Below are 15031 nucleotides of genomic sequence, written 5' to 3'. Positions count from 1 at the left end.
AGAAATAGAGGTGACATCAACCGCTCGAGCCAGACAGCATGTGAAAAATATTCGTGTCGAGGTATTCGATATTCTTTTCCAAGCGAATTTTTCCGCTCTTATGTCGGTCAGCTCTCCGAGAATATAATTATTTATGAGCTATAATTGTAGGTAATGCAGGGTGTGCCTGCAATTATTGTGCAATTTCGTGATCTCGACGAGGTTGCTTCGCGTAAAATAAATTGCCACGTTTAAAGATCGCGAGATAAATGCATTAATTCATCGTGAAAGAGGGCAAAATTGTCCGCTTATTGAATTATGGCCAGCAGATAATTCAATTGCCGCGTAATGCAGTATTGATCGGTGGCTGTCAAAAATAATGATCGCTGCCCCATTCGATTCTCATCTCCGATTGCGGATAGAGACGTCCGCTCTTAATTAGTCGTTCGGTTAGTTCCTATGCTTCTAAATAATACATCATTTTCTTGCGTAATTCGGTCATAAATTTGAAATAATTAAAATAAACTAGACACAACATTAAATGAAATTCGCTTGAACACTGTTCCTCGACTGTTGTCTTCGTCAATTTATCGACTACCTTTAACGAACTTTTCTAAGGTGACAGTAATATCAGGAAAGTAAGAAAAAGATTTGAAAATCTCGCAAATCTCTGAAATTTTAATCCGCCACTTCCTCTCGCGATAAATCTTCCGAACGAAATAACGAACACGTCGGAAGCAACCGGAAGGCGTGGCGGAAAAATTGCAAATGCGATGGTCGCGAACGAGTTCACCGTACGCGGTGTCGCGGTACAGCTTTGCCGCTGAATCCGTAAAGCCGTGTCACTCGCACCTGTTCTAAAATCCTGTCGATATTTTATATTAAACTCTAGCGAGCACACACGTGTCGCCTGTTGTGTTTCATCCACATACACACGCACACACACTTGTGTTTCATTGCTATTTGGACGTTGAATCTCTGTTACAGTTCGTAGCATTACTTAGGAATTTTCTGTCGCGTGTATTTCGCTCGCGAACGCGTCCAAAAATCACACGCACACTGTGTGTTTCATTGCTGGTGTGACATTAAAGTTTTGTTATATTTTGTTATATGGTTCGAAAGAAATTTTACGTCGCGTGTCTGCCATCCGGGAAAATATCCAGAAATCACACACGCACGATATAGTTTCGATGAATTTCACTGAGATTGTTATAGTTTGTAGCGTAGCTTAGAAGGAATTTTAAAAGACACGCGTCCTATGCCGATCCCACATAAATTTGCATAAACTTTCGATATTCCGCCGGCGTATTAGAGGCTATTAAACGCGACACAGCGATAACCTTTCCGCCAGAGACGTCGATATCCTGGCTCTGCGAACAATGATGCGTGGGTCGCGAACCGCTTTTCAAAGCTTTTTATTGCAGCGGCACGGATCGTGCGAAAATCGTGCAGCTACTTAAATACGATCTTGATTAAACGACCAATCATTCTGCCGTGACTCACTGCACTCGCGGAGTCTCGCTGGTCGATATTTCTGATACTCGTTATCAGTCGGGATCCGAGCTTTGGTCAGAGTTGCTGATCGAAAAATTGGAATTGATCGGGTTGATCTATAATTGAGTCACTCAGAGGCTGTACCGGCCGGCATTATACATTGAGAAATAGAAGAAAATAATACGATACATATTATTGATATTTATCTTGCAATTTATTATTATTCGCGCTACTTGCTCGTGATCGATAATAATTTGGTTTTTCGGAAAGTTGAATATTAATAACGCAATAGTATTGTTAATAATGGGATTGCGAGGTTAAAAGCGAGGCTGAGCAATTTTGTTTCTGAAGGAATCAATTACCGATAAACTGTTTCTGTTTTATCGTTATTTCTCACATTAGCTTGATCTGCGTAATTATTTTGCAAATGCAACGATCGATAGCTGTATCGTTGCATGGCAATTGATACTTGTGACGTTAACTCGCAAAATTTTGAAAGTATGGGAAATCGTAAAGAATTATCTTTGGACATAATCGATCGCCTTCATCCAGGCTGGAAATTGCTTGGAAGCAGTGACACGATGAACGCAGCGTGTCGAGCGGATCTTGGTAGTAGCCAGTTTCTCTTGTCGACGCGTTAGTCTGGTGCAATTACTCGAATACGAAATCGGACATCAGCATAAAGGAGAAGCAACGACGCTACGTGACTCACCAGCGGTTTACGACATTCGACAGTGCGATGCTGCTGTAAACCAGCCGGTGGCTCGCGTCGCTCTCAGCTAGTATCGCGTCCAGCTGGTGACCCAGCCTGGGCCCAGCGTTTAACCCTTTTGATGCTGACTTTCAATCTAACACTCTGACCATTTATAGTCACAGCGCGTTAAACTCATCTGTCAAACGTTCGTCTAGGTACGTTGAAACGCCACTTGGGGGAAACGCGATCGAACAATCCGGATCGACATTAAGCTGAAACTCGAAACTCCGAGTAACCGAATTATCCGATCTGTTAGGTTTGATAGGAGAGAAACAATATAGATCATGTTTGTTGTTACTAACTATAATATTGGATCTGGCAATTCCGTTATAACGTTGCATGTAGACTAATTTACATACGACCTCGTCGGCTTTATATGACGTACGTGGCGTATGCAATGAGCGAGATGTCGTGAAATTAGAGCGAGACGTATTATCGTTAATTGAGCAACTCGCAGGAAATGCGATATAAATGATAGAATCTTTGATTTGGCAAAGTTCTGCATATACTTAGACTCTAATGATTTAATTCCGTGGTCGTGGACGCGTATGGTGTGTCATTTCGATTACACGAGTAACACTGCGAACGCTTCTACGACTCTCAACGAGAGAAGTGTGTTGTAATAAACGTTGCTGAAACGAAGCACGAAAAAGAAATTTGCACGATTCCACACATTAAGGCGCATTAGATACTGCGTCCAGAGAAGCGAAGATTTGTAAGAGAATTCTCGAGATAAATGTGGATCTTGTCTTTGAAAAGGTATGATCAGTTTCTTACAACGATAAACGTAGAAAACTAATTCACGAGAAATAACGTAACGAGTTTATGAACCGAGCAATAGCATTGTGATTGTCAGTCAGTCGTACAATTATACGGGGCTCGTACGTTGATAATCGAATGAAAAGCGGCAAGATATAACGAAACGAGATTCGCTTTCTACTCGAAATCCAATAACACGGATACCCAGTTACTATGCCGGATGCGATTATCCTCGCCGACTAATTGGTGTATAATGGACAGCGTCAAAGTTAGAAACAGCGTGAACGAATCCGGGTAATTTCAGTTCGGCCGTATCGTGGAAACAAGGGTTGAGCCACGAAGGGACGGCTACGCGATTCCGTTTTGATGCACGACCTGCATTCGATAATCCTGAAATCTAATTCTCGTTCGCGTGCACAGCAAGGATGGTAAATGGATTTGTATCGCAGCGCGTACGTTCGGTTTGTTTTCGGCGTGCAAATATTGATGGCGCCGTTCGAACCACGGACGATAATAAAATGGCGTTATACCGAGCGCCAGCCTTTTATCGGCCGCAATATCTGGCCGACCGTTGATCGCGGCAAGATGCGGCCTAATGGAAATCGCTTTAGCACCGACCAACCGCTTCCATAATCTGGCCAATCGATTCCACGAATTCTCAACCACTTTCTCTCTCTTTTCTTTTTGATTCTACAGCCTGAATATAGTAGGATCGAAAAAGGGCAGAGATAGTTCCATGTGAAAAAAAAGAAGTAAGAAGTTCGGTATAATATTGCGTTGGCAACTAAGTGATTGCGGATTATATCAGGTGTTATTGACAAAATCCACAATCACTTAGTTGCCAACCCAATAGGATATGGCTACTGGAATCAACTAAGCTATGTCATTATTCTCTGATATAATCGAAGGAAAATTCTTGATCGTGAAGGAGAAAATCAGGCGCATCACTTTAATGGTAGGATTAACTTAGGCGAATAAAGCAATCGACTAATCTTTGAAAAATGGACAGAGACTGGGAAACTCGTATCTCTAGGAAACTGTTGGAAAACAATTGAGAAATTGTCAACGTGGCAATCCGATACGAGTTTTCAAAGTAATTTGTCAAAAGATAGATACGAAGAGGATTGGAACGAAAGTGGTAGCCTCTGCGGGATCTGTCGCGAGTCTCGTAAAGCTTTCGCGGTGACCGCGGTTAGTCGAAGTGAAATGCCCCGGTGCAAAAGCAACTTCGACCCGCCGTCGCAACACCATTTCACCCTGAAAGTTCGGATGAACAGTCTCTGCTAGTGGTATGAATATCCCTGTTACGTGGAAGCTTCCTCCGTGCGTTTCTTCTGCTACGACGTTAAAAGCTCGTTTACGCGGCCCAAGGATGTGCCTCGAGTTAGGTCAGAGTTAACTAGGAGAGCCATTAGCTTAAAACTATTAGACGATGGTGCGCGAGCGAAGCAAGGGAAAAGAGGAAAGAAGGAGGGAAAGAGAGCTTTGAAAGTCTTTAGAGCGACGGTATTATGAAAATGGCTGGTCAGTCCGGGATAGCCAAGTGCACGCCATTGTATACAGGCGAGGAAGAAAAAAGAAAGAAGGTGGGAAGAGAGCTTCGGCCGAAACAGCCCGCTCGATATGCATTTTAAGCTCGGGACACTCGATTAAGCTAGCGGGTGTCTTTGGTATTTGCATATCAATATGGACCTATGCCAAGAAGGAGATGTTCGCTACGCTTACTGGATTTGGATTATTCGGTAACCGGAGCGCACGGCGAAATGGGTACGAGATAAAGTCCATCTTGATTGCTAATAATCGCGCTTCCACCAAATTTTGGCTTGCTGTTTGCCAACTGTTCGTTTACTACTCTCGCGCAAACGAGGTTGGAAGCTATTTTTAAGAGTAGAAAATTTTATAAAATAGGATTTCTGAGAGAGAGAGAGCTATTGTAGATTGCGGAATTTTGATCTCTGGTTTTTACATTTTCTACAAACTCAGAGCTACTACACGAGAAAAAAGAAAAGCAGTTCGAGTGTATCCATTGAATCATTGCGTTCTGAATGAATAAACAATAAACAATAACAATTCGGATAAGCTGATAAGAAGAAAAGGATCGATACCTGCGACATGTGCTGCGGTCTGGTCGCCGTCGAAGTCATGTGTACCACAGAAGCTCTGGGCATTTTAAAACTGTTCTCGCCCTCGTCCGGCACAGTCGTTACCTGTAACATAAAAAAGATACCAATGATACAACCGATACGAAGCTTCCACGGTGGTATTTCTTACGCAGCATCCTGCATCGAAACATCAAGGATGGCCAAAAAAGTTTCTTTCTTCGAGCCTGTGTATCCATTCGAGTCTTCCTCAAACGGACGCACTCTTATCGCGAGAATTTGATTTTCCACTTTCGACCAACTATAGATCTTACTCGACAGACAGATTAGTCACGCGTTCCCCTGAATACCATTAGTCCAGCTCTATGTTATCTTCTGCCCTCTTCCAAAGAACGCGTCCACGTATCGTCCGGGTGTACATTGTTTTCGCTATTTGTACACAAATATTGACACGATATTCTATTGTCAAGCGAGGTCCGTCGTTCTGAAATCGCTCGTAAATTTCCGTTTAGTTGGCGAGCCTATGCGAATAACCTTAGTAATCGAATGGTATTCGACGAGAAAAACGGCGACTTGAACTTTACGAGCTTCCAGAAACTACAAAGGGGAACGTTGAACGTGTTGCGACTAACGCAACCAGCCCACGATAAGGCTTTCCGTGGTTACCATTGTCTAGGGGAGCCGGACAGATAATTGTCCTCGGGTTCCACGTCCAATTGTATCGCCTACGCGGTGTTTCTGGCCACGGAAAACGTGCAGAATCTTTTTTGCGTCTGGCAGGCCGTCAAGTTAGTCGGCCGAGGACCATGTTACGTCTAAATCCTCTGACGGTGTCCACTCTTGACCACTCAAATGCGGATTGTTGCACGCCTGTCGGCCTGTTTATTTACATCCACCTGACCAGCAAATCGTAGTCGGGACTGGTCTCGTTTCGCGACTACGCGTGTCCACCGGTTGCTGTACGAGCTACGTTCAAATCCGTGACACCGGGGACGCGTGTGTTTTACACGATATTGGACGAGAATGGTAAGACCCCTGCTGCGATTCTTTGGCCTTCTTAGATATCGAATGAACGATGGTAACGGTTGTCCGACCTGTCCGTTCCATTCACGCCTTTCGTGATTTACTGCCAACTGGTTTCGTCGATCGACAAAATTTTGTAGCCGTTGTAAGCCAGTGCCCGCATGCTCGGCAAGCTACCGTAGAATTGTATACATAATAATTTAGAATTCTGTTTTTAGCTCTAGGCTGTACATACAGCGATTGGTAAAAGCGTCGTGACAAACCAGATTTTCTTGTGAGCTAACACGCATATCTGTAAGACGTACTATTCTTTATTTAGATTTTTGTGAAGTACAATATTCGTCATTCGTTATCGCGAAGCAACCGTACGAAACAAACGATAAAGATAAATAATGAAAAGTATAAAACGGACACAACGCTGAGCAACTTCTTCCTTGCTTATTTACCTTCCTTATTTATTTAATAACAAAAGTCTCTCGAAATGGATACAATTATTTCCAACCTTTGTTCTCGACGTATGTGAATTTTAAACTCAAAGGTTGTGTTTCACCGAAAAAATTCCATAAGAAGAATCATATTCCTTATCCCTTCCTTATTTTATTATTATTTATTTATTTTTATTTATTTAATAACAAAGTGCCTCAAAAATTGTTTCACCTAAAAAATTCCACAAGAAAAATTATGTTCCTTATCCCTTTCTTATTTATTTAATAACAAAGTGTCTCAAAAGTTATGTATCACCTAAAAAATTCCATAAGAAAAATCATGTTCCCTATCCCTTCCTTATTTATTTAATAACAAGGTGTCTCAAAAGTTGTGTATCACCTAAAAAATTCCATAAGAAAAATCATGTTCCCTATTCCCTCCTTATTTATTTAATAACAAAGTGTCTCGAAATGGATATCATAACTATTTCCAACCTTTGTTCTCGACGTATGTGAATTTTAAACTCGGAAGTTGTGTTTCACCTAAAAAATGCCATAAGAAAAATCATGGTCCTTATCCCGATTGAAACAGAACAGCTGATCTGTAACGATACTTTTGTTCGCCACTGCACATGAATACGGTTGTTTCACCACGTTCGCTTCTATCGATCTTTGTATGATTTATGTTAGAATGGTTCTCCAACTCGTGTATCGTTCCCTCCTTTAAGCGCGTGGGCTCTGATAAGGAAATTTAGGAGGCGTGTACTCGCAAGCCGACGGGAGTAGTACGTCTGCGATATTCCCTTTCCAGCTATCTCGCGTCTCTCGCGTCGCGAGAAGAACGCGCCGCGCCGCGCCGTCTTTTTATAACCGTTGTTTATTGCGATAGGTTCAAGTTCTTCGACTTCCCCCGAGATACTCGACGAGGTCGGATAATTATAGGCGAACGTTCAAGACGAGGCTAGATACCTCTTATAATTGAGATACCGCTAGAACTACGGATATTCCTTAGTCCTGCGCACAATGGACGGTTTAAATCACTCGCCCGTACTCTCTACCACCCACTCGTGCCCGCCTTCCTCCCAAGTTGAACACTTTCCGATGGTTTAACGATTCAGGCCTCCTTCACTCCCGATTCCGAAATCCATGGACGAAAATCATTACGAAGAAACCACGACGAACGTACTCGAGCCTGAACCCACGAGAATCGCAAACACCTACAGGTGCCACCTTTTAGATATTCCATTATGCGAGCAAATTGATAGTTGATGGTTCCTAATGTATTCTGACTCGGATGATTAGTGGAATATTCATCTTAACGCGTTGGTTCGCCATATAACAGGCACAATGCATTGGTTTCGTTCGTCTCGTTGTTCCATTGCTTTTAGCAATTTTTCGTAGGAAAAAGCCTGTTGTTTGACTAATTTTCTCGTTAGAATGGTAAAAGGAAGTAGATTAGATCATTGCGTATATTGTAGTACTATATTATGCACATAGTAATTAGCGAATACTAATTAGACCGCGAATATTTATGCATATTCAGGTTTTTACGAACGCGAGTAAAAGATCAACGCGTAGACAGAAATTTGTTCGCCTGCTAAATGCAATCAACAAGAATTCGTTCAATCAACGACTAAAATTTCGTTGGGAGAAATGAAGTTATCCAGATAAGTGGGATTCCTCTGTGTAACAAAATTTCCTGCGTTGCATTAAAATCCATGAAAATTGGTGGGCTAACGCTGTTACTTGATTATTCCCTCGCGAGTAATTTCCCTTTCCATTTTTTTCCCCTCTTTTTCCGCACTCCTGCTTGATGCTCGTATATTGTCCCGCTATCTGCAGTCCGATTCGACGACACTTTGTCCCCGGTTGCTAGTCGGACTAGCAGAGACGAGCAACCCGATTTTCAATAACCGACAAGATAGCGGATAAGCTCGTCGGCTACCCTCACTTGCGATTTCTCACGTTTTCTGCCGCGCTCTCCCGAGGGATTTATCCCTCGAACGTTCGCCTCCAGGTTTGTGGAGCACCGTGGCTCCGAATCGCGGCCGAAATCAATATCTTCGAAACGCCTGGCAAGTTCCGAGCGATCCTGTTGAAAACGATTTCTCTGTCTAATCGAACGAAGCCTCGCTCCCTCGCCACCGAGGGTTTCTTGCACAAGGAATGTTAAATGAAAAGCTTCGTGATTCTGTTGACGAGCTGCGAATTTTTATCCGGCACGATGAAATGAATTATGTTTTTTTGTGACAAAGGCACGAGGTATGCTGTGAATTTATTTTCGATACGAACGCGAGCTTTTGCTCTTCTCTGGATTTTTGCACAAAGCCGAAAGTACATGGACATGAGAGGAAAAAGAGGCAATTAGTACGGCTTTGTTGATATTTTGATTGTAATGTTACTTTATGATTAAATAGCAGCATTTTAATACGACATAATCGAATACAACCCTGAGCTTCGAAAATGTGGCTCTCTTAGATACAGTTGATAAATTATTTACACAATGTTTTAATATGACACCTATGTAATAGTTTGATAGCGTCGAGTGTCATGGATTTATCATCTAATCATTGCTAAAAAGAAATATATATATATTAGGTTGTCGCAAAAATTTCTCTCGTCTTCTAAAGAAAATAAAATACCGAGTTGGCAACTAAGTGATTGCGGGTTTTGTTATTAAGTGGTAATGATAAAATCCGCAATCACTTAGTTGTTAACTCAATAATATAGAACAAAAGATATCGTGCATCTATTATTTTCTTATGAAACGATCGAAACTTTTGGAACAACCTGATATATAGAATTACACACATATATACAATCTGTATTATTAGATATATGAGAGGACTCGTATGTTTGGGATAGGAATGTGAATGGGTGTGGATGTTTGGAGCTGATGGATGCTCTAAGAGTTGCATGGGGATGAGTGGGAGTCAGAAATATATAGTTAAGCCAAGTTCTTTTTTCGGACTGTGAGGACGAAAAATAAATACATATATATTTATAAAAGGATTACATATATCTCCGAACCAAATGGATTGTTCCTTTCTCTAACCATGTTATATTATGGTACATCCTTCTAATCGCTAAGTAACATGAAAATAAAACAATCAACAAAACTCTACTCGTCGTATTCTTCTCTTCGTGCACGTACATCAGTGTCGAACGTGGATACAGAAAATCGTTACCTATCGGAAGATAAAGGATGAGAACGTAACGTCTGCAACGTGATAAAAAAATGCATCAAGGAGGGGAAGTTTACGTAACGTTAATCGTATCGGGGAAGATTGCGGAAAATGAAAAGGGCAGGGTTGGAATTTATATCCGCGGAGGGAGCAGGGGGATTAATCTGAATAGATGAATCTGAATTCGAGGGAGTATTCCAGGGCACGGCGCGCGTGCATACAGAGCACTGAGTTGGATAATATTTTCCCTAGACGTTAGCCCCGAATAAAGGCGAAGCATGTGCCTGGAAGGATCGTCGACGCCACGATAGTGCACGCTTAATAATAATTTCATGCCGAGATTTAATAAGAGATGCCTTGGAGAACGACTGCCGCGAGCCAACCAGGGGTTGGGCCTCGTGTTGTCTTCGAATCGTTGCATCGGCCTCTATACAAGGGGAAACGCAACCTAATTACCGATATTTCTGATAAACATAAACGCTTTCGTGCTCTGCAGGCACAGCGGGTTAAGTATCTGCTAAGAGATCATAACGTTTTCCCTGGAAAAGTATATTGCTATCTACGATTCTGTCTCTGGAATTCATTTAGTTTCTTTGGAATAAAATTTGATAAAAATGTAGCTTCTAAAAAGCACCAAATATAGGATCAAAACAATTGGAACGTAATTGAATGTATTTCTCTAATGATTGATTAATTTCATTATTTCAGATGAATATTGTCGGTTGTAGAATTCAAGAGCTTTCGGAGTACAGTTATTCGTGTAATAACAAATTGTCTATCAACGTTCGTGACGCTTCTGCCAAATTTCAACTCAATTATAAAGATCATACGAATATTCTATTATTCGTAACGATCGTTAAAGATATCTCGATTTTTCCAATTATAAATTTCTTTGAAATTCAATACACGTGACTTACAAAGGTGTATGTCAATATTCGTTCTCATTTCCTTTCTCCGCTTACTTTCATAGATTCTGTGTGAATTGCTGTATGGGTAAATTATAAACGTTATTAAACCTGTGATCAAAACGATTCAGGATGCACCAATACCGATGGAATGAAACGCATCAAATTATCCAGCATAATAACGATACTTCATGCGAGTTAGGAAATCGAACAACCAATTTGTACGTACTGATGTTCGTTCAGGCCGTTGCATTGCTCAATTACGATGCTCTCACGGTAGTTCTGCCAGCCTTACGCGGACTTTTTCTTCTTTGACATAGATTTTACCTTATTAAATACACCGGCACGACTTCAAATACTCATTTATAATCGTCAATGTAACCCTCGCGATATATTAGCATCTAACGCCACTTTTGACTGCGTTAAAATATCTCGACAATAAAGTGTCACTCGTTAACTCGATAATTCCCTGCTGGCTTTCTCATTTTCGATTTCGACACGGTGCGAAAATCCACGCACCAATTATCCGTCCATCTATTTATCTCTATTGCTCTGTACGTCTATCGTTGCTACGAACGGGTTGCTCAATACGAGCGTTAACGCGAATGCATCGAGCAATCGACAACGATTCGAGGCGCCATTAATTATATCGAGTCTCGACCAACGAAATAATCCATTCTCTGGATCGTAGGCGGTGTCCGGTACCAGTCGCCGTGTAATTTCTTATAATTGTAGCGTGTAAATTGGTTTGTCGCCATGAATCAGTGCTCAATAAGGATAGAAGCGTTCGATTAATATACCAAGTCTGTCAGGAGGCAAAATAACTGACTCGATGTCTCTTGTACATATTTCTCAGTTTCGTTACCCATGTACTCTGTTTAATGTTTAATTTTCGAACACTTCCGTCAGTTTATCATTTATATCCAACCCTCTGGGACGGCCTATAAAGCCCCATAAAGCTATTACAGAGCCATATAGATCTCGAGATAAATTTTGAAAAATGATACTTGCAAATTTCCTCTGTTTCCCAGTTTTCCAGTTGGTCAATATCGCTCATAGAATAACAAATTGTCTATCGACGGTCGTAAGCTTCTTCCAAATTTCAACTCGATTATAAAAATCATACGAAAATTCTACGATCGCTAACGATGTCTCGATTTTTTCCATTATAAATTTCTTTGAAATTCGTTACAAGTGACTTGTGTATCCTCATTTCCTTTCTCCACTTACTTCCATAGATTCTGTGTGAAACTACCACTGAGAAGTTTTACCTCTCGTTTTTAATGAAACTTAGGTATTTGGCGTGGATTGTGAATGTCAAAGTGACCGCACCTTTTAATAAAATCGTTAGCAGCGTATACTCTCTTCGTTATATAAAGTTGCCCATATAGTTGAATGCTTTATCTATCGCTGGATAATTCATCAATCATTTTTTCCAATTTTCATGCGAGTAGAAAACTTTCGATCCGACTTGATCGATGGAATATACGAGACTAACACTTTTGAACAAGCGTGTACACGATGCAAGAAAGACGTTTCGCAGACAGAAACATAGTCGCGCAATCCTGGCGTTGATTCCGTGACGAATTTCTCTCTCATCGCGACCACTTGGCGTAAATGAATCGCGAGTCCATCCCATGTGTTCACACGGAAGAATCGATCGTTAGGTTTGCCGAAGCCACCCATCCCTAGGCTAGTCGTATGCAAAACGCGAGTTCTGCATACGAAGCGCTAGCCGCTTTACGGAAGCGGTCGTTCTCTTGTTAGTTAAAGTACCAGGCTTGAATATTCGATCGAACTGTGAAGCAGGAAGCGCGATGCTGGGTGTCAGGCCACTTCTGAAACGCCGTTGAAAAACACGGACACTGTTTTTTCACCGTTTGCGCCGTGACTCGTTCTCATTCACTTTACCTTCGCACCTGTTCTCTAAGCTCGCACGTTCGCGCCTTGTTCGCTCGTGCTTGTCAGTCGCTCAATCAGGTCGGAAAAACCACGCGTAGCCACGGTTCGCGGTTTGCTGCATACGTGAGTGATTTTGAATTAGTGTCTTTGATAACGTTTGCTTTGCCTCGCTTATATTCTTTCAAGTCTGCGTGCATGCGAGACAGCCTTTCGTTTCTCCAAAGCTCCATTCTCATCGCTCACTGTCCGGCTCCTAAGAGCACGTCGTCGGTTCACGTTCAAGAGAACCTACTACGTCTCTCTCTTGTCAGCCACTGCCGTGTGCACGCGTGCATTCTCTTGTCCCTGACTTTCCATATAAAACAGCTAAAGTTAGCCGGTCTTCTTTCTTCCTCGAACAAACTTCGTTCTTGCTTCTCGGTAAAGAAGAGGCGCGATAAATTGGTATATTTATTTATTTATATATATTTATTTTGCTGGACCACAATTTTCTAATTTCTAGTTCCCATCTTTCTACGTTGTACGTGTTTCTCGAATCATAACGTGGAGTCGAGTGATGGCTCGACGAAGAGACGGAACACGGGACGGGGAACGGATTTCATTAACGAGAGCGGCCTTTGCGTCTTCCACGAAAACGCGAGTCAAGGGAACGCCGGATCGTTCGCCGAAGCTCTTTATGAAATTACAGCCGCGTTTCGAGAAAGAGAAAGACTGTCCTCCCGACCAAGGACGCTCGTTTAATTTCTTTCGAAAGAACGCCACCGAATTTTTCTACGTTCCACCGACCGCGTTACACGTCCTGGCAACCCTTATTCGGACGATACGAGGGCAGACTAAAGGGTAGAAGACAGAAAAAATTGAGAAAATTAATATTCACGGTCGAACTGGCACGAAACGTATCGAAGTGGTCAAGTTACCGCCACGTTAATTAAATACCGTGCATATTATCAGCCGTTGCGGTGCTATAATTCTTCGCGACAAGATAATATCGCGTTTACTTAATCGTAGCTCGCCTTTAAACTCGTACCAATTAATTACCTGCGCGGACCTCTCTCTCTCTTTCCTTTTCGGTTGTACGTTCGATTAAACCCGGCCGTGATCGCCGCTGATTTATTCGAAAGTTTCGTCCGTGCTCGCGCGCCAGTTTCCACTCCTACCTTCCCCTTTCACGGTTACTAACGATCGTTCTTTCCTCGACGAAGAGGAAACAACGTCGTACATTTCCTCCGCAACGTTGAAATTCGCCCCCGTGGCCAATCGATCGAGCCGAAACCTCCGCAGGTCGCTACCTCGCGATCGTTTCTCAAGTTTTTCTCGTGGAATCTGCACCGGTGCCGTTCTTCGTCTCGCAACTCGGCTAAAAAGAGACGCCGATATCAGGCCGTGGTTTTGCAACTGTGTAACGAAGCGTAGAAAATTTCGGCCGATTCGTTACTCCTGACTAAGAGGTTTTTATAAAACAGACGTTGTCTCTCTTATAAATTTGATGGAATTTCGATGTTCTTGTTTGACGCTGGGATTACCGAACCTGTGTGCTATGAGAAATATACCACGGTTAAGTGATCACAATGAAAATGGTGCGGCGATGGTAAACACGCCTCGATGGGAACATTAATTTCACCGAAAGCAGCTGTATGTTTTAACGAAATGCAAAGACAAAATACCTGAAAGGGTAGTTTCAGTATCAGCTATGAAGATACACAATTTTATACACAATCTTCTCCACCCTACACCGTAGTAATTTCTTCACGTGAAAAATTAAATAACAAGAAGCTACGATATTTTAGAAAGAAAAGTGAACTGAAACAAAACCGAGCAGAGGATACGGTGTACTCCACTGTGGTTGAAAGAAACTGTGTGCTCGCTATAAAATGCATCCTTATTTTAACCGTTCCACTTTTCATCCGTGGAAAAAAAAAAGGAAAAAAGAAATAACGCGAAAGTAAAGAACGAGCACGATGAATTTTCCCGCGATAAATCGTCAAGACGAATTTTCCCCGGAATATCTCTCTGGTCGTGTTTCGAGTTGCAACGGGATCACGATCGATCTACTGGACGAGAAAAGGAAAAAGGAAATGGTCAATAGAGAGGAACGATGTGCTCGAAGGAAGACGTATCAATTCGAACCGGGAGAAAATGCACCCCCGTGCAGTCAGCTCGCAGTAATGAAATGCAGCTTACACCCCGTATTTTATGTTTTATTAGGCTTCTCCCTCCCCCGCTTCGCTGCTTTTGCCCGAGCATTCGGGTCAAGTGGCTATGAATATCTGTATCCAACTGTGGCCGTCTAAAGCAACCAACCAATTTGTCTGTCATATTTCACCGCCTTCCAGCCACCCTATTTTTTTCCTTATGGTCCTTTTTTTTACCTTCTCCGAAGGGTCCTTTTATCGCGTTCTTTCGCGAGACGTCCGTCGTCGTCGTCGTCGTCGCGGCAAATAGGAAAGCAAGCAGCGGACAGGGAATAAGCTATTTCCGGTCGTGTAAGCAAATTGCACTGAAAAAC

The 15031-nt window shown here is 42.2% G+C and overlaps 2 protein-coding genes across 7 annotated transcripts in view; one reads left to right on the top strand and one right to left on the bottom strand.

The window, feature by feature from the left end:
- LOC100644602 (mediator of RNA polymerase II transcription subunit 20) overlaps positions 1–15031 on the top strand; it is a 154357-nt gene that overhangs the window by 30163 nt on the left and 109163 nt on the right. The gene's annotated exons all lie outside the window — the stretch shown is intronic.
- Positions 1–15031, bottom strand: part of LOC100642244 (facilitated trehalose transporter Tret1-2 homolog) — a 120795-nt gene that overhangs the window by 12521 nt on the left and 93243 nt on the right. For 4 of the 5 annotated variants that reach the window (XM_048406204.1, XM_048406205.1, XM_003395441.4 and 1 more), the window contains one exon: positions 5092–5193. In XM_048406204.1, the coding sequence (XP_048262161.1) occupies positions 5092–5193 (102 nt within the window). Of the gene's footprint in view, positions 1–5091; positions 5194–5257; positions 6076–15031 lie in introns of those variants that run through there. The other variant, XM_048406207.1, reaches the window with a different exon arrangement.

This window comes from Bombus terrestris, chromosome 5, assembly GCF_910591885.1.
Source record: "Bombus terrestris chromosome 5, iyBomTerr1.2, whole genome shotgun sequence".
Classification (NCBI taxonomy): Eukaryota; Metazoa; Arthropoda; class Insecta; order Hymenoptera; family Apidae; genus Bombus; species Bombus terrestris.
Note: the sequence above shows the minus strand (reverse complement) of the source record. Positions and strands in the feature narration are given on the sequence as shown.